The sequence below is a fragment of the Triticum urartu genome, chromosome 6A (assembly GCF_056163025.1).
Source record: "Triticum urartu cultivar PI428250 chromosome 6A, HENAU_Tu73, whole genome shotgun sequence".
Lineage (NCBI taxonomy): Eukaryota > Viridiplantae > Streptophyta > Magnoliopsida > Poales > Poaceae > Triticum > Triticum urartu.
Genome location: NC_141878.1, coordinates 443,053,846 through 443,079,368, shown reverse-complemented (window position 1 = coordinate 443,079,368; position 25,523 = coordinate 443,053,846). Strand labels below are relative to the sequence as shown.

General features: G+C 44.3%; 1 protein-coding gene and 1 pseudogene across 1 annotated transcript; both read right to left on the bottom strand.

Annotated features, from left to right (window-relative positions):
• Positions 1 to 2,208: 2,208 nt before the first annotated feature.
• On the bottom strand, positions 2,209 to 3,761 carry LOC147965606 (uncharacterized). The gene is made up of 3 exons (XM_087530525.1): positions 3,744 to 3,761; positions 2,704 to 3,654; positions 2,209 to 2,619 (listed from the first exon to the last, which is right to left on the bottom strand). The coding sequence occupies exons 1-3, from the start codon at positions 3,759 to 3,761 to the stop codon at positions 2,209 to 2,211; spliced, it is 1,380 nt and encodes a 459-aa protein (XP_087386651.1).
• Positions 3,762 to 8,414: 4,653 nt separating this feature from the next.
• LOC125516826 (uncharacterized) lies at positions 8,415 to 10,105 on the bottom strand (annotated as a pseudogene).
• Between the last annotated feature and the right edge of the window lie 15,418 nt (positions 10,106 to 25,523).

Here is a 25,523-nt window from a genome sequence, read left to right as displayed (position 1 = left end):
AACTGAGGTGACCAACTCAGTTGTCTCAGATATGAAGACTGAGATGGAGAAGAAAGATGCAGAGATATTCAAGCTGCAAGGGAAGTATGAAGTCCTGATGAACCTGACAAAAGCCCAAGGCACTGTCATCAGGAACATGAAGTTCAACCATTTGAAAAAGAAGGAAGTGCATAGTGCAGCCATGAGGAACTTGCAGTTCCAGGTTGAAGAACTAACTAAGTCTATGGAGAAGCTCAAGCAAGAGAATCTGAAGCTGATGCAGGTTGATGAAGTCACTAAGTCTCAGGAAGAGCTCACCCAAGAGAATCTGAAGCTGAAGGATCACATTGGTGATCTGAAAAAGGGACATGATAAGCTCATCCAAGAGAATCTCCAGTTGAAGGGTCACATGGGTGATCTAAAAAAGGGACACGACAAGCTCACTAAAGACAGGGCTCAGCTCAAGCTTCAGATTGCTGATATGTTGAAGGCAGAGGAGAAGAACAAGCAGAAGATGAAGGGGATCCAGGCCATCTTGGATGAATGAACAAGATGAAGAGGCTGCTTAGCTGAACTTTTGTGAAGTAGTATCAATGGATCTGTTCTGTATGTGTGTATGGTTCTGTAAGAATCTATTAAGTATGTTGAACTCCAGTATGTTGAACTCCAGTTTGAATTATGGGTCTGTTAGAAGTTATGAACTATGTTGAACTCCAGTATGTTGCTGTAAGAATCTATTATGGTTATGTTCTGTGTGGATCTATTAGTTGGAATTATCTTGCTTTCATATATGCTTCATAGAATGGTGAAGTTAAGAAGTTTTCTCATCTTTGTTTCATGGATGTAGATAGATAGATAGGTAGATAGATAGATAGAATGGAAAAGCTATATTGGGTTCCGTCGATGTCGACAACCCCTAAAGTCTAAATTTTGACTATGTTGGGTTCCGTCGACGTCGACAACCCCTAAAGACTACACCTTGGCTATTTTGGGTTCCGTCGACGTCGACAACTCCTAAAGACTAAAACTTTGGCTATATTGGGTTCCGTCAACGTCGACAACCCCTAAAGACTAAAACTTTGGCTATTTTGGGTTCCGTCGACGTCGACAACCCCTAAAGACTACACTATGGCTATTTTGGGTTCCGTCGACGTCGACAACCCCTAAAGACTAAAACTTTGGCTATATTGGGTTCCGTCGACGTCGACAATCCCTAAAGACTAAAACTTTGACTATATTGGGTTCCGTCGATGTCGACAACCCCTAAAGACTAAAACTTTGGCTATGTTGGGTTCCGTCGACGTCGACCACCCCTAAAGACTAAAACTTTGGCTATGTTGGGTTCCGTCGATGCCGACTACCCCTAAAGACTAAAACTTTGGCTATTTTGGGTTCCGTCGACGTCGACAACCCCTAAAGACTACACTTTGGCTATTTTGGGTTCCGTCGACGTCGACAACCCCTAAAGACTAAAACTTTGGCTATATTGGGTTCCGTCGACGTCGACAACCCCTAAAGACTACACTTTGGCTATTTTGGGTTCCGTCGACGTCGATAACCCCTAAAGACTAAAACTTTGGCTATATTGGGTTCCGTCGACGTCGACAACCCCTAAAGACTAAAACTTTGGCTATATTGGGTTCCGTCGACGTCGACAACCCCTAAAGACTAAAACTTTGGCTATGTTGGGTTCCGTCGACGTCGACAACCCCTAAAGACTAAAACTTTGGCTATTTTAGGTTTCGTCGACGTCGACAACCCCTAAAGACTAAATTTTGGCTATGTTGGGTTCCGTCGACGTTGACAACCCCTAAAGACTACACTTTGGCTATTTTGGGTTCCGTCGACGTCGACAATCCCTAAAGACTAAAACTTTGGCTATTTTGGGTTCCGTCGACGTCGACAACCCCTAAAGACTAAATTTTGGCTATGTTGGGTTCCGTCGACGTCGACAACCCCTAAAGACTACACTTTGGCTATTTTGGGTTCCGTCAACGTCGACAACCCCTAAAGACTAAAACTTTGGCTATATTGGGGCATAACTGACATAGTTTAGATTCATGAATAATAACAGATAGAGTACTCTAACAGATAGCATACATAACTTGCCCCTCATCTCTTGGGGCATCACTGATATATTTTAGAAACATGACTCATACATAATAGAAAGAGTACTCCTCCAGAAAGCATGTCAACCCAAAATGATAACTGTTTTGAAACATAAATAACTTACCCCCTCATATCTTGGGCATAATTGACATAGTTTAGAAACATGAGACATGACAGGTAGGTATTTCCACTTGCAGTAAAAAAGGCCATCCATCCAGTATGACTTGTAGGTCCAGCAGAAGTGGAAGCACCAGAAGTGGAAGCCCCAGCAGCAGAACTCCCAGCAGCAGCTCTTGGTGTAGATAATGGCCTTGAATGCCTTGCAGCACCATGCCTTGCATAAGGATGTGCTCTTCCTGGTGAAGCCTGTGCTCTTGCTGGTGCTCTTCCTGGTGCAGCCTGTGCTCTTGCTGGTGCAGCCTGTGCTTTTGCTGGTGCTCTTCCTGGTGCAGCCTGTGCTCTTGCTGGTGCAGCCTCTGCTCTTGCTGGTGCTGCCTGTGCTTCATCAACATTCCTTGATCTTCTACATGCCTTGCAAAAATGAAGGAAACATGAAGAGAAGGAAACATACAATAAATACAAAACATATATAGTACTAGTTAACAAGGTGCTTACCACATGCTTATTTTTTCTCAAAGCCAACTCTGGTTTCAATTGTTTGCTGCAGCTGGTGTATCTATGGCCTTGGAGCCCACATTTGCTGCATGTTATAGTGGCCATTCTTGAACTCTCTTTTGGCTTTGGAACCTCAAATCTGCCCTTTATCCTCTTCTCTTTCCTTCTTCCCTTCTTCACATGAAATTTAGGTGGCTCTATGTCTGGTCCTGTTGTCTTTGTCCAATCATGTTCACCAGGAACAGGATATATCATTGGTTCATATGCTGCTAGGTAAAATGGTTTTTTGAAGAATTTGCACACATAGTCCTCTGGAAACCTTTTTGCCTTGTTAATTGCTGATATTGCATGGTTGCATGGTGTGCCACTCAGGTCCCACTTTCTGCAACCACATGTATGAAGTTCCAAGTTGACAGCATGTGTTTTCTGCCCACTGGTTACTTGCCATAGATTAACACCAGCTTGAATGGGTTTACAGAATCTGGCCCTTTCCTTTTCCACCTCTAACTTCTCAGCATAATGGGGTGTGATCTCCCACAGAGTTGCCTTTCCACTCTCTCTATTCCTATGCCACCTCACCATCTGCTTATTCTTAATACCATCAATCATAGTCCTAATGAGTTTTTTCCTAAAATCAAGGATGTACTTGTTGAACACCTCAGATAGGTTGTTAACAACCAAGTCTGTCTTACAGTTTGTGTCAAAAGCATGCCTAGCCCAGAATCTTGCATGTATTCCACTCAGCCACTTCCAAGCTTCCTCACTCTCATTTTTTAGATCATTCATTGCAATGTCAAACTTGTGTTGGTTATAAGAATAACTAGCATTATCCATGCATTTCTTAAGATCTTCTCCCCTAAACCCAGCATTCTGGAAGTTTGCATACAAGTGCCTAAGGCAAAATCTTTGGTGACAGTTTGGAAATACTTGATTAATTGCATTTAGTAGGCCCTGTTGACATAGCATATCATACTAAGCTACTGACATCATAGTATAAGGACCAAATTTGCATAAAGATAAACAAGGGGATGCATTCATACCTTCTGTCTATCAGACATGATAGTATAAGTTCCAAATTGTCCAACTTCTCCTCCTAGACATATCTTAAGTTGGTGTAGAAACCAACACCAATTTGTTGTATCCTCTTGTCCAACAATACCAAATGCCAGTGGGAAAATGTTGTTGTTGCCATCTCTACCAGTGGCAGCAAGTATTTGAGCTCCAGTGGTGAGCTTAATAAAGCAGCCATCAACACCTATATTGCATTTGTAAGATCAAATTCAGTAACTATATGAAACTATCAAACTATTCTATATATGTCATCTACAAGAATGGATACACAATTCTATACATGTCATATAAAAGCAATGAGCAAGTTCATTCACTATATAACACTACTAAACATACTTAAGCTGTACATGTCACTAACCTACTAAATAAAGCACTAAAATAAAGAATATAAAACATGTCACTAACCTATGAATGGTCTGCATCCACTAAGAAAGCCCTCCCTTGCTCCATTGATGCAGAAGAACATAGCATGAAACCTTGGTCCTGGATGTGGTATTTTTGTAGTAGGTTTTGGAGTTACAGTTGTAACTATAACTCTACTCCCAGGGTTTGTATCCATGATTGTTTGAGCATAGTCCCTCAGCCTGGGATACTGTTTCTTGTGCTCTCCTAAAATAGCCTCTACAGCAAGGTTTTTGGCCCTATAGGCCATGTGCTTGGGCACATCAACACCATACTTCTCATTGCAGTTGTCAATCAGAGTCAAAATACTTGTGTTTGGATCATACCTGAACAGTGACTCATATGTCTGTGCAAGCCACTTTGCACTAACCCTTGATGTCTCTGTACTGCTAGGGCAAGTGTGCTGCAGCCTCATTTTTTATTGAAAATGTCTTCTCCCCTTTGATAACTGCTGCAACTATGAAGAACTGACAATGCTCTTGTTTGCAGCAAACAATTATCCTTTTGTCTGAGTTTCTATGATACCTGAAATTTCTGGCCTGTGTAATGTGCAAGCTCAATAGAGCATCTCTGAATTGTTGCTGAGTTTTGAAACACATGCGCATACATAATTGTTGATGTGGTTGCTCCAATTTTTCATTATACCATATCCTTGCTGGCCTTTTCAATGCCCTACTCTTCCTTCCTTTTGGTAGGACAAATGCTAGTGGCTCAAATTGATCATCTTCACTATCCAATAGCAACCCAGTATCTTCTTCATCCGATGATGGTCTGAAATCTGGTTTCAATTCCTCTAACACATTAGAATGTGTCCTACTGGTGGGCCCTCTCCTAACTGGCAGCTTTTGCCCTTTTTTACCAGCTGCTTTCATGGGTGGTTCCTTCTCCTTCTCAGAATCTTCCTCCTCAATCTCAAACAACTCCTCAACCTCAGTGTCACCCTCATAGTGTAGTTGTTCCTTATTTGAATGTTCATCCGTTTCTTCATCTGAATCTTCATCCTCTTCTAGTTCTTCATCTGCTAGCCTGTTTCCCTCTATTATCTCTGTGTCTTCAGCAATCCTGTACTTCTTCATGCAGAAAGGGTTGTTGTCACCGTCATATGCCCCTTGAGAGTCATCACTACTCTTATATCCCTCCTCTTCCTCTTCTTCCATCACAGATTTGAGCTTTCTTAAGCTGACATTTCTGCTCTCTTGTGTGCACATACCAATAGGTTGTACTAGTGCACTACTGTTGCTTCTTTGACTCTCATAAACAACACCATTATCATTAACAGCAAGCACAAGAGGATCTCTCAGATCATACACAACAGGTTCTTGATATAAAGCCGTGGCTAATTTTTCCTCACTAACATGAGATGCAGTACTGACAAATGATGTGGCCCTAACTAACAAGTTCAGAACTAAACTGTCCTCATTCTGCTTCTTAATTTCCTGCAACTTGATGTTCGTGTCTATCAAATCTAGGCCATGCTCTCTCTGCACCCCTATGCCTGTATTACCCATGTGGTACAATTCATCACTAAAGTTAAATCCTTGTGTTCGCATCAGTGTATACAAATTCAAATATGTGACATCTGAGTTGCATATCTTCCTATCCAAATTATGCTGAGCATCGAAATGAATCCTAACATCCCAAACAGCATCATCCAAACTACAATGGACAACAAAATTGCACATTTTCAGTTCAGTAAACCTAACCCTAGCCCGAATCATGGCACAGAGAGTAGAGAGGGAGAGGAGAGAGCACTTACAGCAGGCCACCCAATCCATGGCTCCAGTGATGTCTCATGGTAGGGTTGGCCACCTAGATCTCAGCCAGCCGCAGCCGCTGCTCCATGGACAGCGGCGCCTCCATGCCCTCGTCGTCATCGCTGTAGTAACCCGACGAACTGGACTCCCCACCCTCGACTTCGATTCCTCTGTGCGCATCGCTCCCGAGTCCGGGGAGGTCTCCGTACCTGCCCACAACGCCACCGCTGCTCCGGCCACCGCCACCGCCGCCGCCGCCGCCCAGACTAGCCATCGCGAGGAGAGGAAGAGGGAGAGGGAGAGGAGAGAACTGCTAGGGTTCGACCGAGCCAAGACCGACCAAGCCGGGTCCGTCCTAGCCAGCCGAGCGACGCACCGGTTCGGCGGCTGGTCAACCGACTGGTGGGGTTGGGTTGTCAGATACAGCGTCAATACAGAGTTATACGTGGCTTAGCCCGTATTGCAACGACTAGCCTCAAACGTGGTACTGACTTGCAAAAAATCTAAATAGTGATACTGACTCATTACAGCTGCCCCAAGTGTGGTACTTCCCTGCAATTAACTCCCGGCGCACAGGTCTCACCTCACGTGATGGGTATATCAGGGTCACCGGCAATACCTCGCTCGTTGGCTGTGCTCTAGGTAGATGGATTTAACTAGCACCTCACTTAGCTCCGGAGTTTTTCATTCGCCCAGCTGAAGTTACCGTGTTCGCTGTTGTGATACTTTGATTGGCCTATCTTCATTCCACTATTCCAATTCCACAGTACTGTACTGCACAATACCATGGCAAAGGGCGACGAGACCTCCGAAAGGCGGGCGTCCACTATTCCAATACAGGTTTGTGTCACGACAGAAGACTGCGGTTATGTTGGTGCAGACTCGTTGGGGGAATCCAAGACGACTGCATTTTCTGGTAGTGTTGTTTGCTTTCCATCCTCTCTAACCAGTACAAGCAGCTGTTGTTTCTCCAAATATATTATCAAAAATAAAAACGCGCCGCAGCATTATTGATTGCGGCCGGCCTAGACGATGGGCATGCAGGGCCATGGGCCATGGCCCTTCCAACCACACCACCCTGTTCCCTCTTTATGTGCAAAACCAGAGCCAGGCACAAAACGCCTTTCCTATTGTCAAAAAAAAAACCCGCCTTTCCACGACGATGAAAATGACATATTACCGCAAATTAGCTGGCGTCACTTTCCGTCGCTCGTTCAAAGAAGAAAATAACCATGTTAATCAGCCGGAGAGTTTACCCTGTGCTCCATCGGACCCGGAGAACTAGCACCGACGGTAAGAAATGAGGTGGTACCCATGGACTAATGGCGCCAGGCAGGTGATGCCTGAGCAGTCCCGGCGCACGCCTTGCGTGATGCCTACTCGATGGTCTGTGTCTGTCTGAGCTCTGCCATCTCACGCATGGCGTGTCTCCTAAGCGACGCTACTCAATAGAGAGACAGCGAGATCCACGGCCGGCAGTACAACAAATACGTGTCTGTCTCGCGCCCATATCGCTTTTGCTGGTGCAACGGGGTCCATCAGCGGACGATCATTCTCCATTTTCATTTCAAATTTCAGCTGCGCTCGAGTCGACTCGATCACAAATCATTGGCGATGATAACCCCTCCCGACCCCGCGCCCGGCACCTACCTACCGTTGCCTCCGAGCCTTGGCGTCCGGTACATGCGACGCGCTGCTATCGGTACGAGTTGTTTGATTGGGGTTGGTGCGGGCAGATCACGTCCATGCTCCATCGGCGTCGACAAGTCATCCATCCTTTCCTTCTCCTTTCTTTTTGCTACCGATGAAACTCGTAGTACGTACTACCAGATCCAGCTATATGGCCTTCAATGCAATCAATGTAGGTGTATGCGTCACGGACATCGCCTGGGATGCATCAAGAATCGATCTCGAAACTTTTACCGTGTGCCGCGATGCAACACCGTTTTCGTTCACCGATCTAGTGTAGAGTAGTAGTGAAAAACTTTCGGCAGCGGGTGGGTCTGCTTCTGCCTCCTGCTTAAACGGAGAAAAGAGAAAGGCCCAACCAACGAGGCATTGTCTCCTCTCTTTTCCAGAAAGCGTTCCCATCACCTCAAATAAAACTCTCCTTTCTGTCAGCTTTTGTGCGCCTGTGCACCGAATTGCCTTTCCCTCGCTTTTTCGTACGCACCGTCCCAGGCCAGGTGCATGCCAAGATCCCGCGCGCGATCTAAAGCGCCCGTGCTTTTTACTGCTGCACGTGGACGTGGAGTAGGAGACGATCAACCCGTACGTACCGGTCGTGAATTTCAAACGCGTGCCGACCTCCGAGCCACGGCATTTCACCGCTCGTTTATTAATGAGCGACACGGTACACGCCGACCGATCGGATGATGAGCGGCACTTGAGCAGCAGAGAGCGAACACGGGGCGCGGTGAATAAGCTGCGTGGAGAATTTATTGAATGCACGGAAATGATAATGGAGTACGTACACTGAAAATATACACAAAATCCTCTCTATATAACCAAAATGGAGCAGTAACTCACGTACAGTACAGAGCAGAAGTAGAACATGCACTAAACTTAACCAACCACCCCCCGCCGATCATCAAAAGGAAAACGGGACGGGACGGGACGGACAACCAATGCATCATCGTAGCAGTACATCATCAAGAATCGATCGACCGTAGTACCACCGGTAAAAATTAAATAACGACACGAAACAAGAAAAATGCAGCAGCGACGCGCGGGAAGGAGGACACAGGTGCACCGGCCTGCTGCTCAGAGGAAGACGGCGAGGCCCACGCTCGCCAAGGCCACCAGCGCCGCGACGCCGGCCGCGCGCGCGCTGGAGGCGCTGCTGTCCGTCACCGGCGTGCCTGCGGGCGCCAGCGAGGGAGACGAAGTCGGTGAGCTTGTCGGGGAGGTAGTCTTGGGGCTGGTCGGAGACATCGACGGCGTCGCGGTGGGCGATGTCGTCGGGGCGACGGTCGGGGAGGTCGTGGGCGCCATCGCCGGCGGGGTCGCCATCGGAGGAGGTGTGGCGGGTGGTGGCGACATGGGCGGTGATGGCGGCGGGGTGGCGGGCGCTGGAGGCGGGGTGGCCGGGGGCGACGGCGGCGGGGTGGTGGGAGCGGGCGGAGGCTGCGTCGGGGGAGCCGGGGGCGGGGTGGTGGGAGCAGGTGGAGGGGTGGCCGGCGGGGTGGTGGGAGCCGGAGGAGGGGTGGCAGGGGCCTGCGGGGCCGGAGGGGGCGTGGCCGGGGCCTGTGGCGCCTGAGGAGGCGTGGTGGGTGCCGGAGGAGCGCTGGGAGCTGGAGGAGGGTTGCCGGCCGGGGGCGCGGTGGGAGCTGGGGGCGGGTTGCCGGCCGGAGGCGCGTTGGGAGCAGGAGGCGGGTTGCCGGCAGGCGGCGCGTTGGGAGTTGGCGGCGGCTGCACCGGTGGCTGCTGCGCGGCGCAGGAGACGATGAGGACCGCGAGGACCAGCGGGAGGAGCGCCATTTTTGATCTGGTGCCTCTTGATCGGCGCTCTGGAGCAGTGGGAGGAAGCGAGAGCGGAGGAGTGATGCTTATATAGCGTGGTCAGCGAGGGTGGATCTCAGCGAGTGATCGCAGCGAGCTAGCTAACCTCCAGCTCACTGGCCGCACAGCCCACCGATCACGGTGGCATGGCGGAGTAGGCCAGGGGATGTATCTACTTCGTAGTTCGTACACGAGTGGATGGGTCGATCGCTACAAATGTTGTAGAGTGCAACTTCATAGGCAAAAATGCACGGCGGTTTTTTCCATCCCCTCTCGCAAGGTGAGAGCATCAACCGCCCGGCCCCCCAAACCGGCCTCAAACGCCCGAGCGTCGCCCGGTCATCGACTGGTCACAAAATTTTGATCTAGATGAATGTCTTAAACGGTCTCAAACGTTCGGGCTGACCGACATCCCTCATATGCAGTCTAAATATAAGCCGGATATGGAGTGTTCGGGCACGTCTGTTACGTCGGACCTGACAGCCTGACCGCACCGCAAATTACACCAAATCCAACCCAGAACAGCAGGATCCATTTGCTCTCTCCTCTCTTATTCCTCCTCCGTGTCGTTCGTCTCGCAGCTCCGCCACTGCGCGCGCTCCGCAGCCGTTCTTAGCTCTGTGCCGCTAGCTCCGACAGAGCAGTCCTCTCTTCGTACTCGCCGTATGGGACATCGTCGCCGGTCCAGATGCCAGCGCGGTAGGTCCAACAACTCTTTGGCTCCGCCTTGCGCTTGAAGTGTTTCACACATTATCTGACCAGAATTTTTGTGTGATTTTATTAGGAAAAACGATGGATTTTGATGCTTCGTTGGACGAGAAGTATGGACCCACGGAGCTTGATCAAATGATTCAAGATGAGTTCTTCGGTTTCTCGGATTTGGACCAAGAAGTGGACATGATCATGTTCATGAGAATGCAAGAGGAAATGGACCGGCAAGTGGAGCATATTCTCAACTTTAAGGGCTCAATCACAGGGAGAAGAGTGATCAATCAGGATAGGTTGTCTGAAGCTCGGCTATTGCAAAGGCCAAGGGGACTACTTTGCTCCGAAGCCTACTTTCTGAGACGATCCATGGTTTCGTCGTAATTTTTGGATGCGGAAACCATTGTTTTGCGCATTGTGGAGGCACACGATGACTGCTTCAAGTTCACAAAGGATTGTTGCGGTCACATCTTTTTCTCTGCCAAGCAGAAGTGCACAGCTACTTTGAGGATGCTTGCACTTGGTACTGCTGCAGATGCCGCCGGTGAGATGGCTAGGATGGGGGCGAGCACATGCCCGAAGACTACTGTCAAGATTGCCCGCGCCGTCTTGGAGGTGTTTGGACCTGAGTATCTCAGAGAACTAAATGCGCATGACTCGGAGAAGTTCTTGGCTATTGGAGAGGCCAGGGGATTTCCAGAAATTCTCGGGTCAATTGATTGCATGCATTGGCAATGAAAGAACTACCCTAAAGATTTGTGGGGAATGTATCAAGGTCACACCAAAGATGCCACCATCATACTAGAAGCGGTGGCATAACATGACTTATGGATTTGACATGCTTTCTTTAGAATGTTGGGTTCTCATACTTCATGCTTTCTTATGGATTTGACATGCCACCATCAACGTACTTCAACGATCTCCGGTGTCTAGGAGGCTTTGCAATGGGGAATCACCGCCGTGCAACTACACCGTCAACGGCTGAGACTACAACATGAGATACTATCTTACCCATGGCATCTATCTTCAGTGGGTGGCATTTGTGAAGACCACATCCGAACCGCATGGCACTAAACAGAGCCACTTTGTAACAATGCAGGAAGCGGCTAGGAAGGATGTGGACAGGGCATTTGGTGTGCTTCAAGCTCGTTGAGGAATTATTCATGTGTCCGCAATGATGTGGGAATCAGAAACTTTGTGCCATCTCATGACATGTTGTGTTATTTTGCACAACATGATTGTCGAGGATGAGGGTGATGGTGTAGCCCAAACCGATGATTTTGAAGCACCCGGAGAACAAGTTGAAATCCCGGAAGATCAAAATGAAACTCAGTTTATGAACTTTATGCAAATGCATTAGAATCTTCGAGATCACCATGTGCACGCGCAGCTACTCAACGATCTTGTGGAGCATCTGTGGACCCGTAATGGAAATGAAAGAGCTGATGTTTGAGTTGTGCACTTAAAATAAATTTGATGTAAACACTATTTATGTCGGCACCAACATTTGTTATTTATGTGCGATACTGGCTTGTATGATCGACGTCCATGGATTTGAGAGTACATATTTGACATATGTAGATGCCGGAAGCGAAATATGATGGCCCGTCCGGATGCGTCCGCGGGCGTACCCGGGCACATCTACGGACGTATAAGGGGCGGATTTGCCAAGTCCGGTTGTAGATGCTCTGACTAGAGAACCCCCCCCCCCCTCGATCTCCGTCAGCGAGCCCATTGGTTCACCTCTCCTCCGCCTACCACTTCGGTGGCTGTTGGTGGGGAGAGGATTTTTGGTGTTTCCATTGGGGCTAGTAGATAGGTAGGGTTCTAGTCCTCGCAGGAGCAACGTTTGGATGGATTACGATGCTTCTTCTTCGAGCCAGTCTTTCAAGTTTCGATCCTCCTCAAGTTCGTCCATTGGAACAAATTAGACAGAGCTCAAACGTAGATTTTTGCCAGCTCTTCGTGGCGGCGAGTGTTGGGGAACGCAATATTTCAAAAAAGTTCCTATGATCACGCAAGGTCTATCTAGGAGAAGCATAGCAACGAGCGGGGAGAGTGTGTCCACGTACCCTCGTAGACCGAAAGCGGAAGCATTTAGTAATGCGGTTGATGTAGTCGAACGTCTTCGCAATCCAACCGATCCAAGTACCGAATGTACGGCACCTCCGTGTTCAGCACATGTTCAGCTCGATGACGTCCCTCAAACTCTTGATCTAGTTGAGGCCGAGGCAGATTTCCGTCAGCACAACGGCGTGGTGACGGTGATGATGAAGTTACCGACGCATGGCTTTGCCTAAGCACTACGACAATATGACCGAGACAGAAATCTGTGGAGGGGGGCACCGCACACGGCTAAAAAAATCAACTTGTGTGTCTATGGGGTGCCCCCTCCCCCGTATATAAAGGAGGGGAGGAGGAGGAGGGCCGGCCACAAGGGGCGCGCCCTAAGGGGGGATTCCTACTCCTAGTAGGAGTAGGTTTCCCCCTTTCCTACTCCAAGTAGGAGAGAAAGGAAGGAGAGGAAGAAGAGAAGGAAAAGGGGGCCGGCTGATAACCCACAAGTATAGGGGATCGCAACAGTTTTCGAGGGTAGAGTATTCAACCCAAATTTATTGATTCGACACAAAGGGAGCCAAAGAATATTCTCAAGTATTAGCAGCTGAGCTGTCAATTCAACCACACCTGGAAACTTAATATCTGCAGCAAAGTATTTAGTAGCAAAGTAATATGATAGTAGTGGTAACGATAGCAAAAGTAATGGTAGCAAAAATAATGTTTTTGGTATTTTGTAGTGATGATAACAATAACAACGGAAAAGTAAATAAGCGAAGAACAATATATGGAAAACTCGTAGGCAATGGATCGGTGATAGAGAATTATGCCGAATGCAGCTCATCATGTAACAGTCATAACCTAGGGTGACACAGAACTAGCACCAATTCATCAATGTAATGTAGGCATGTATTCCGAATATAGTCATACGTGCTTATGGAAAAGAACTTGCATCACATCTTTTGTCCTACCCTCCCGTGGCAGCGGGGTCCTAGCGGAAACTAAGGGATATTAAGGCCTCCTTTCAATAGAGTACTGGACCAAAGCATTAACACATAGTGAATACATGAACTCCTCAAACTACGGTCATCACCGGAAATGGTCCCGATTACTGTCATTTCGGGGTTGCCGGATCATAACACATAGTAGGTGACTATAGACTTGCAAGATAGGATCAAGAACTCACATATATTCATGAAAACATAATAGGTTCAGATCTGAAATCATGACACTCGGGCCCTAGTGACAAGCATTAAGCATAGCAAAATCATAGCAACATCAATTTCAGAACATAGTGGATACTAGGGATCAAACCCTAACAAAACTAACTTGATTACATGATAAATCTCATCCAACCCATCACCGTCCAGCAAGCCTATGATGGAATTTCTCACGCACAGCGGTGAGCATCATGAAATTGGTGATGCAGGATGGTTGATGATGACGGCGACGATGGGTTCCCCTCTCCAGAGCCCCGAACGGACTCCAGATCAGCCCTCCCGAGAGAGTTTAGGGCTTGGCAGCGGCTCCGTATCGGAAAACGTGATGAATCCTTCTCTCTGATTTTTTCTCTCCGAACACGAATATATAGAGTTGGATTTGAGGTCGGAGGAGCTCCAGGGGGCCAACGAGGTAGGGGGCGCGCCCAGGGGGGCAGGCGCGCCCCCACCCTCGTGGCTAGGGTGTGGGCCCCCTGGTCTTGATCTTTTGCCAGGATTTTTTTATTATTTCCAAAAATAATCTCTGTGAAGTTTCAGGTCATTCCGAGAACTTTTATTTCTGCACATAAATAACACCATGGCAATTCTGCTGAAAACATCGTCAATTCGGGTTAGTTCCATTCAAATCATGCAACTTAGAGTCCAAAACAAGGGCAAAAGTGTTTGGAAAAGTAGATACGACGGAGATGTATCAACTCCCCAAGCTTAAACCTTTGCTTGTCCTCAAGCAATTCAGTTGATAAACTGAAAGTGATAAAGTAAAACTTTTACAAACTCTGTTTGCTCTTGTTGTTGTAAATATGTAAAGCCAGCATTCAAGTTTTCAGCAAAGATTATGAACTAACCATATTCTCAATAACTCTCAGGTCTCATGTTTACTCATATCAATGGCATAATCAACTAGCGAGCAATAATAATAAATCTCGGGTGACAACACTTTCTCAAAACAATCATAATATGATATAACATGATGGTATCTCGCTAGCCCTTTCTGAGACCCCAAAACATAAATGTAGAGCACCTTTAAAGATCAAGGACTGACTAGACATTGTAATTCATGGTAAAAGAGATCCAGTAAAGTCATACTCAATGTAAACTAACAGTAATGAATGCAAATGACAGAGGTGCTCTCCAGCGGGTGCTTTTTAATAAGAAGATGATGACTCAACATGAAAGTAAATAGATAGGCCCTTCGCAGAGGGAAGCAGGGATTTGTAGAGGTGCCAGAGCTCGGTTTTGAAATAGAGATGAATAATATTTTGAGCGGTATACTTTCATTGTCAACATAACAACCAAGAGATGGCGATATCTTCCATGCTACTCACATTATAGGCGGTTCCCAAACAAAATGGTAAAGTTTATACTCCCCCTCCACCAACAAGCATCAATCCATGGCTTGCTCGAAACAACGAGTGCCTCCAACTAACAAGAGTCCCGGGGGAGTTTTGTTTGCAATTATTTTGATTTGATTTGCATAAAGCAAGTGATTGGGCATCCCGGTGACTAGCCATTTTCTCGTGAGTGAGGAGCGGAGTCCACTCCTCTTGAGAATAACCCGCCTAACATGGAAGATATGGACAACCCTAGTTGATACATGAGCTATTTGAGTATACAAAACAGGATATTTATTTGAAGGTTTAGAGTTTGGCACCTGGCACTATTGGGTATCGTGGGCGTCTCATCCCTTGGAGGTTAGGGTATTGAAAACACATTGAATAGAGATCCGAATCGAATACAAAAGATCGGAAATGTCCGTTCGTTCTTCTCCACCTGATGACGAAGTGCCCGGTCTCAAATGTAAGTGCTTTCTGGCTAATATAGATAGCCGCCTAAAAAGCACATACAAATTTACTTGGAACGGCAGGTAGATACCGTATATAGGTAGGTATGGTGGACTCATATGGCATAACTTTGGGGTTTATGGAATTGGATGCACAAGCAGTATTCCCGCTTAGTACAGGTGAAAGCTAGAAAAAGATTGGGAAGCGACCAGCTGGAGAGCGACAACAATCATGAACATGCATTAAAATTAATCAACACCGAATGCAAGCATGAGTAGGATATAATGCATCATGAACATAAATATCGTAGAGGCTATGTTGATTTTGTTTCAACTACATGCATGAACATGTGCCAAGTCAAGCCACTCGAATCATTCAAAAGAGGATACCACCCTATCATACCACATCACAACCATTTTAATAGCATGTTGGCACGCAAGGTAAACCATTATAAGCTCCTAGCCAATTAAGCATGGCATAAGAAACTATGATCTCTAATTGGCATCGCAAACATGTTTATTCATAATAGGTTGAATCAGGAACGATGAACTAATCACATTTACAAAAACAAGAGAGGTCGAGTTCAAACCAGCTTCTCCCATCTCAATCAGTCCATCATATATCGTCATAATTGCCTTTCACTTGCACGACCGAATGATGTGAATAATAATAATAATAGTAATAGTGCGCGTGCATTGGACTAAGCTGGAATCCGCAAGCATTCAATAAACAGGAGAAGACAAGGCAATATGGGCTCTTTTGTCAGATCAACAATAATGCATATAAGAGCCACTTCAACAATTTAATCATGGTCTTCTCCTATCGACCCCCCCCCCCCCCCCGAAAAAGAAAAGAAATAGAACTATTTACACGGGAAAGCTCCCAATAAGCAAAAAGAAGAACAGGAAATATTTTTGGATTTTCTTTTTAATTACTATTACAAGCATGGAGATTAAAACTAACTAAAAGCTACAACTGTTTTTTTGTTTTTCTTAATGTTTATTAAACACACAACAAGAAAGCATAAAAAGAGAAAATAAACTAGCATTGATATTACAATGAAAAAGTATGAGCACCGACATCTAGCAATGAGTGTGTGAGCATAAATGTAATGTCAGTGGGAAATACATACTCCCCCAAACTTAGGCTTTTGGCCTAAGTTGGTCTAATGCCACGGATGGCCTGGCGGATATCCAAAGTTGTAGTTGGGGTCGTACTGAGATGCAGCAGTCATTGCATTGTGGGATGCAGCTTGGAGGCGAGCTATCTCAACCCTCCTCTTATACTCTTTCGCCTCCTCTCTGGCTATAAAATATCTCCCTTTTGCCTGAAAGTCAAAGAAAGTAGAAGCAGGGAGAGCGACATGATAGGTGTGTCGTCTGTCAAAGATTAGTCAGTACTGGAGGAACTGATCGTTCCTCTCAACAAAATGATGACGAACCATAGCCTCATAATCCAAATAAGCAGGAGGCAACTCAATATCATCCTCACATATGGTTATACCAAGAAAATTAGCTATACGGGTTGCATAAATTCCACCGAAGAAATCTCCATTAAATCTATTATGATGCAACCTACGTGCAACAATGGCTCCCAAATTATAAGATTTATCTCCTAACACAACACTTTTAAGAATGCTGAGGTCAGGGACACACATATGACATGCTTCATCTTTACCCTTTATGCACCTACCTATGAAAGAGCAAAATAATGTATAGCAGGAAAATGAATGCTCCCTATGGTAGCTTGTGCTATATCTCTAGATTCCCCCACAGTTATACTAGCAAGAAAATCTCTAAATTCAGATTTGCGAGGTTCACTAGCACTACCCTATTGTGGAAGTTTGCAAGCAGTGGTAAAGTCCTCTAAGTCCATAGTGTTAGAATTTTCATAAAGATCAAACAGGACAATTTGAGAATTGCGTGAAGATGAAAATTCAAACCTCCTCACAAAGGAACTAGTGAGATAGTGGTACTGACGGTACTTTTCTGCCTCGAAACTCACAAGATCAGCATTACGCAAATATGCGTTAAATTCTTCCTTAATTCCTGCTCGATCCATGAAGTCCTCTGAAGGCCATTCACAAGGCCGCACTAGAGCGTCCCTTGGTGGCTCATCATCAACATCACGCATTGCAAGCCTGGGTCCTTGTTTCCTTGAAGAACCACCTTGGTACATTTTCCTAAACATATTTCTTTCTTTGAAAAATTTCTGAAATTTTAGTAACTTCAAAATAAAAGTGAACCAAACTCAACAAAATTGATAGCAACTACTCCTATAAGTGACTAGAGCCTATATCATGCATCAAAACTACTTGGAACCACATAAATTTGACATGCAAGCTCAAGAACAGGGTCACCTAAGCAGCAAAAATATGCAATGAATAAAGCACTAGAACAAAAACTAATTGGGCCATTGGAGGAGTCACATACCAAGGAACAATCCCCCAAAGCAGTTTCGTGAGAGGTGCTTTGAGCGAGGAGATCGAAAATCGCGGCAAAATGAGCTAGAACTCGTGCCTGAGCTGGATAATGGTGTTTGTGGGAGGAAGAAGGAGTCTGTGGGTGTAGGAATAAGTGGAGGAGGGCCACCATGGGCCCACAAGGCAGGGGGTGCGCCCAGGGGGTAGGGCGCGCCCTCCACCCTTGTGGCCAGGTGGACGCCCCCCTAATGTGTTCTCAGTGCCAAATATTCTCAAATATTTCAGAAAAAAATCATATTTAAATTTCAGGGCATTTGGAGAACTTTTATTTTTAGGGTATTTTTATATTGCACGGATAATCAGAAAATAGACAGAAATTACTATTTTTGCTTTATTTAATATAAATAACAGAAAGTAGAAAGAGGGTACAGAGAGTTGTGTTTTCTAAATTCATCCATCTCATGATCATCAAAAGGAATCCATTAACAAGGTTGATCGAGTCTTGTTAACAAACTCATTCCGAATAACATGGAACCGGAGAATTTTCGAATAACACTAGGTTACCTCAACGGGGATATGCACATCCCCAACAATAAGAATATCATATTTCTTCTTGACAGTAGGAAGAGGAAATTCAAAACCTCCAAAAATAGTCGATGGAATTTTTCCAGTAGAATTGATACTGTGGACTGATAACCCACAAGTATAGGGGATCGCAACAGTTTTCGAGGGTAAAGTATTCAAGCCAAATTTATTGATTCGACACAAGGGGAGCCAAAGAATATTCTCAAGTATTAGCAGTTGAGTTGTCAATTCAACCACACCTGGAAACTTAGTATCTGCAGCAAAGTATTTAGTAGCAAAGTAATATGATAGTAGTGGTAATGGTAGCAAAAGGTAACAATAGTAAAAGTAATGTTTTGGTATTTTGTAGTGATGATAGCAATATCAACGGAAAAGTAAATAAGCGAAGAACAATATATGGAAAGCTCGTAGGCAATGGATCAATGATGGAGAATTATGCCGGATGCGGTTCATCATGTAACAGTCATAACCTAGGGTGACACAGAACTAGCTCCAGTTCATCAATGTAATATAGGCATGTATTTTGAATATAGTCATACGTGCTTATGGAAAAGAACTTGCATGACATCTTTTGTCCTACCCTCCCGTGGCAGTGGGGTCCTTACGAAAACTAAGGGATATTAAGGCCTCCTTTTAATAGAGTGCCGGAACAAAGCATTAACACATAGTGAATACATGAACTCCTCAAACTACGGTCATCACCGGTAAGTATCCCGATTATTGTCACTTCAGGGTTAACGGATCATAACACATAATAGGTGACTATAGACTTGCAAGATAGGATCAAGAACTCTCATATATTTATGAAAACATAATAGGTTCAGATCTGAAATCATGGCACCTGGGCCCTAGTGACAAGCATTAAGCATAGCAAAGTCATAGCAACATCAATCTCAGAACATAGTGGATACTAGGGATCAAACCCTAACAAAACTAACTCGATTACATGATAGATCTCATCCAACCCATCACCGTCCAGCAAGCCTACGATGGAATTACTCATGCACGGTGGTGAGCATCATGAAATTGGTGATGGAGGATGATTGATGATGACGATGGCGACGAATTCCTCTCTCCGGAGCCCCGAACGAACTCCAGATCAGCCCTCCCGATAGGTTTTAGGGCTTGGCGGCGGCTCAGTATCGTAAAACGCGATGAACTATTCTCCCTAATTTTTTTTCTCCCTGAAACACAATATATAGAGTTGGAGTTGGAGTCGGAGGAGCTCCAAGGGGCCCACGAGGTAGGGGGCGCGCCCCCACCCTCGTGGACAGGTGGTGGGCCCCCTGGCCTTCATATTTTACAAGGATTTTTTATATTTTCCGAAAAGTTGTTCCGTGAAGTTTCAGGTCATTCCAAGAACTTTTGTTTCTGCACATAAATAACACCATGGTAATTCTGCTGAAAATAGCGCTAGTCCGGGTTAGTTCCATTCAAATCATGCAAGTTATAGTCCAAAACAAGGGCAAAAGTGTTTGGAAAAGTAGATACGACGGAGACGTATCAACTCCCCCAAGATTAAACCTTTGCTTGTCCTCAAGCAATTCAGTTGATAAACTGAAAGTGATAAAGAAAAACTTTTACAAACTCCGTTTGCTCTTGTTGTTGTAAATATGTAAAGCCATCATTCAAGTTTTTAGCAAAGATTATAACTAACCACATTCGCAATAATGCTTAGGTCTCAAGTTTACTCATATCAATGGCATAATCAACTAGCGAGCAATAATAATAAATCTCGGATGACAACACTTTCTCAAAACAATCATAATATGATATAACAAGATGGTATCTCGCTAGCCCTTTCTGAGACCGCAAAACATAAATGCAGAGCACCTTTAAAGATCAAGGACCAACTAGACATTGTAATTCATGGTAAAAGAGATCCAGTCAAGTCATACCCAATGTAAACTAACAATAATGAATGCAAATTATAGCATTTCTCTCCAACTGGTGCTTTTTAATAAGAGGATGATGACTCAGCATAAAAGTAAATAGATAGGCCCTTCGCAGAGGGAAGCAGGGATTTGTAGAGGTGCCAGAGCTCGGTTTTGAAACAGAGATGCATAATATTTTGAGCGGTATACTTTCATTGTCAACATAAAAACCAAGAGATGGCAATATCTTCCATGCTACACACATTATAGGTGGTTCCCAAACAGAATGGTAATGTTTATACTCCCCCTTCCACCAACAAGCATCAATCCATGGCTTGCTCGAAACAACGAGTGCCTCCAACTAACAAGAGTCCCAGGGGGAGTTTTGTTTGCAATTATTTTGATTTAGTTTGCATAAAGCATGGGACTAGGCATCCCGGTGACCAGCCATTTATCTCGTGAGTGAGGAGCGGAGTCCACTCCTCTTGAGAATAACCCGCCTAACATGGAAGATACGGACAGCCCTAGTTGATACATGAGCTATTCGAGCATACAAAATAGGATATTTATTTGAAGGCTTAGAGGTTGGCACATACAAATTTACTTGGAACGGCAGGTAGATACCGTATATAGGTAGGTATGGTGGACTCATATGGAATAACTTTGGGGTTTATAGAGTTGGATGCACAAGCAATATTCCCGCTTAGTACAGGTGAAGGCTAGCAAAAGACTAGGAAGCGACCAACTAGAGAGTGACAACAGTCATGAACATGCATTAAAATTAATCAACACCGAATGCAAGCATGAGTAGGATATAATCCACGATGAACATAAATATCGTGAAGGCCATGTTGATTTTGTTTCAACTACATGCGTGAACATGCGCCAAGTCAAGTCACTTAAATCATTCAGAGGAGGATACCACCCTATCATACCAGATCACAACCATTTTAATAGCATGTTGGCACGCAAGGTAAACCATTATAACTCAGAGCTAATCAAGCATGGCACAAGAATCTATGATCTCTAGTTGTCATTGCAAACATGTTTATTCATAATAGGCTGAATCCGGAATGATGAACTAATCATATTTACAAAAACAAAAGAGGCCAAGTTCATACCAGTTTTTCTCATCTCAGTCAGTCCATCATATATCATCATAATTGCCTTTCACTTGCACGACCGAACGATGTGAATAATAATTATAGTGCACGTGCATTGGACTAAGCTGGAATCTACAAGCATTCAATAAATAGGAGAAGACAAGGCAATATGGGCTCTTTTGTCAGATCAACAATAATGCATATAAGAGCCACTTCAATAATTTAATTATGGTCTTCTCCTATCAACCCCAAAGAAAAGAAAAGAAATAAAACTATTTACACTGGAGAGCTCCCAATAAGTAAAAGAAGAACATGAATTTCTTTGGGGTTTTCTTTTTAATTACTACTACAAGCATGGAAAGTAAACTATTTAAAGGCTACAACTATTTTTTTTGGTTTTTCTTAAAGTTTGTCAAACACACAAGAAGAAAGCATAAAAGGAAAATAAACTAGCATGGATGGTACAATGAAAAAGTATGAGCACCGACCTCTAGCAATGAGTGTGTGAACATATATGTAATGTCGGTGAGAAATACGTACTCCCCCAAGCTTAGGCTTTTGGCCTAAGTTGGTCTATGGCCACGGCTGGCCTGGCGGATATCCATAATAATTGTTGGGGTCGTACTGTGAAGAAGAAGAAGACTCCGATTGCCACTGGTTGGCAATCATCTCCAGATCACACTGGTAATTAGACTGTCGTGGAGGATCAACTTGTGGTTCCGGCTCCGGCTCTGTGGCTGATGTAGGGTTCCAATAGGCGTGAATAGCCTCTAACGGAACAAGGTACTGGCCTGCAGATAAATCAAACAAGGAAGGAGCAGGCAGGGTAATAGTCTCAGGATGATGTTTATCAATGAACAATTTGTATTTAAGCTCTCCTTCCCTATTCTTAACAATAAAATCATGTGCTACCATACTCTTATAATCTAAATAAACATGAGGCAACACTTTTTCTTCCTTTTCATAATGCCTAATAGGTATATTAAAATGTGCATCTAGGTGTGAAGCATAGATGCCTCCAAAGACGAGGCCCTTTGTACGGTTCAGACTTAACCGTTTAGCAATAATGCTGCCCATACTAACAGAGTTATCACTGAATAAACCGTGGAGCAAAATAATAATATCAGAAACACTAAGGTTTCCACAGTTTCCGCGACCAATTAAGCAACGACTAGCAAATAATGCAAAATAGCGTAAAACAGGAAAATGTATGCTAGTGATTCGTGCATCGGAAACCTTCCTCGTTTCCCCTACAGTGATGATATCAATAAACCCATCCACATCACTGTGATGTGGTTCCTCTGTCATGCCCTCGAAAGGGACCAAACAAACCCGACAAAAATCATAAAGTGACATCTCCTTATGCTCATAATATAAATAAAACTCCACCATAGGTGGTGAGCTCCAAGAATGGAAATGAAAGTTTTGCACAAAGATATTTATGAGTAAGAGATACTGATCGCGTTGGTCGTGGAGGAAAACGGTGAGGCCTGCACTCTTAGCCAATTCATAAAAATCTTCATAAATCCCGGTTGCTCTCAAGAAATCATCGAAAGGCCATTCACATGACCGAACCTCCGCGGTGCGAGGCAGATTATACTTGGGCTTCTGTGCCTTTTCCTTCGAGCTTCGGCTCGATGAGCCCCTCAAAAGTCTCTTCATCATTTTTTGAAAAATTCTGAAATTTTTAGTAACTTCAAAATAAGAGTAAACCAAACTCAATAATATTGAAAGCAACTACTCCTACAAGTGCCTAGAGCCTATATCATGCATCAAAACTACTTGAAACCATATAAATTTGACATGCAAGCTCAAGAACATGGTCACCTAGGTAGCAAAAATTTGCAATGAATAAAGCACTAGAACAAAAACTAATTGGACCAATGGAGGAGTCACATACCAAGGAACAATCTCCCGAAGCAGTTTTGTGAGAGGTGCTTTGAGCAAGCATATCGAAATTGGCAGCAAAATGAGCTTGGACTCGGGTTTGAGCTGGATATTCGTGTTTGGGGGAGGAAGAAGGAGTGTGTGGATGAAAGGATAAGTGGAGGAGGGCCACCGTGGGCCCATGAGGCAGGGGGCGCGCCCAGGGGGGTAGGGCGCGCCCTCCACCCTCGTGGGCAGGTGGGTGACCCCCCTGCTGTGTTCTGAGTGCCAAATATTCTTAAATATTCCAGAAAAAATCATATTTAAATTTCAGGGCATTTGGAGAACTTTTATTTTCGGGGTATTTTTATATTGCATGGATAATCAGATAACAGACAGAAAAATACTATTTTTATTTTATTTAATATAAATAACAGAAAGTAAAGGTGGGGTACAGAAGGTTGTGTCTTCTAGTTTCATCCATCTCATGATCATCAAAAGGAATCCACTAACAAGGTTGATCAAGTCTTGTTAACGAACTCATTCCCAATAACATGGAACCGGAGAAATTTCGAATAACACTATGTTACCTCAACGGGGATATGAACATCCCCAATAATAAGAATATCATATTTTTTCTTGACAGTAGGAAGAGGAAATTCAAAACCACCAAATATAATCGATGGAATTTTCCAATAGAGTTGATACTATGAACTTGAGGTTGTTTCCTCGGAAAGTGTACCGTATGCTCATTACCATTAACATGAAAAGTGACATTGCCTTTAGTGCAATCAATAACAGCCCCTGCAGTATTCAAAAAGGGTATTCCAAGAATAATAGACATACTATCATCCTCGGGAATATCAAGAATAACAAAGTCCGTTAAAATAGTAACGTTTGCAACTACAACAGTCGCATCCTCACAAATACCGACAGGTATAGCAGTTGATTTATCAGCCATCTACAAAGATGTTTCAGTAGGTGTCAACTTATTCAAATCAAGTTTACGATATAAAGAGAGAGGCATAACACTAACACCGGCTCCAAGATCACATAAAACAGTTTTAACATAGTTTCTTTTAATGGAGCATGGTATAGTTGGTACACCGGGATCTCCAAGTTTCTTTGGTATTCCACCCTTAAAAGTATAATTAGCAAGCATGGTAGAAATTTTAGCTTCCGGTATCTTTCTTTTATTTGTAACAATTTCTTTCATATACTTAGCATAAGGATTCATTTTGAGCATATCATTTAATCGCATACGCAAAAAGATAGGTCTAATCATTTCAACAAAGCGCTCAAAATCCTCATCATCCTTCTTCTTGGATGGTTTGGGAGGAAAAGGCATGGGTTTCTGAACCCATGGTTCTCTTTCTTTACCGTGTTTCCTAGCAACAAAGTCTTTCTTATCATAACGTTGATTCTTTGATTGTGGGTTATCAAGATCAACAGCAGGTTCAATTTCTATATCATTATCATTGCTAGGTTGAGCATCAACATGAACATTATCATTAACATTATCACTAGTTTCAGGTTCATTACCAGATTGTGTTTCAGTAATAGGTTCACTAGAAGCATGCAAAGTCCTATCATTTTTCTTTTTCTTCCTTTTAGAAGGACTAGGTGCATCTATATTATTTCTCTGAGAATCTTGCTCAATTCTCTTGGGGTGGCCTTCAGGATACAAAGGTTCCTGAGTCATTTTACCACCTCTAGTCATAACTCTAATAGCATTATCATTATCCTTACTATTCAATTCATTGAGCAAATCATTTTGAGCTTTAAGTACTTGTTCTACTTGAGTGGTAACCATAGAAGCATGTTTACTAATAAGTTTATGTTCACCTTTGACATTAGCCATATAATCACCCAAGTGTTCAAGCATATTTGAATTGTATTTCAATTGTCAACCTAAATAAGCATTGAAGTCTTCTTGCTTAACCATAAATTTATCAAACTCATCTAAGCATGGGCTAGCAAACTTAGTGTCGGTGTCAAAACCGGCGGATCTTGGGTAGGGGGTCCTGAACTATGCGTCTAGGCCGGATGGTAACAGGAGGCAGGGGACACGATGTTTTACCCAGGTTCGGGCCCTCTTGATGGAGGTAAAACCCTACATCCTGCTTGATTAATATTGATGATATGGGTAGTACAAGAGTAGATCTACCACGAGATCAGAGAGGCTAAACCCTAGAAGCTAGCCTATGGTATGATTGTCTGTTTTTCTACGGACTAAAACCCTTTGGTTTATATAGACACCGGAGGGGGCTAGGGTTACACAAGGTCGGTTACAAAGGAGGAGATATACATATCCGTATTGCCTAAGCTTGCCTTCCACGCCAAGTAGAGTCCCATCCGGACACGAGACGAAGTCTTCAATCTTGTATCTTCATAGTCTAACAGTCCGGCCAAAGGATATAGTCCGGCTGTCCGGAGACCCCCTAATCCAAGACTCCCTCAGTATCCCCCGAACCAGGCTTC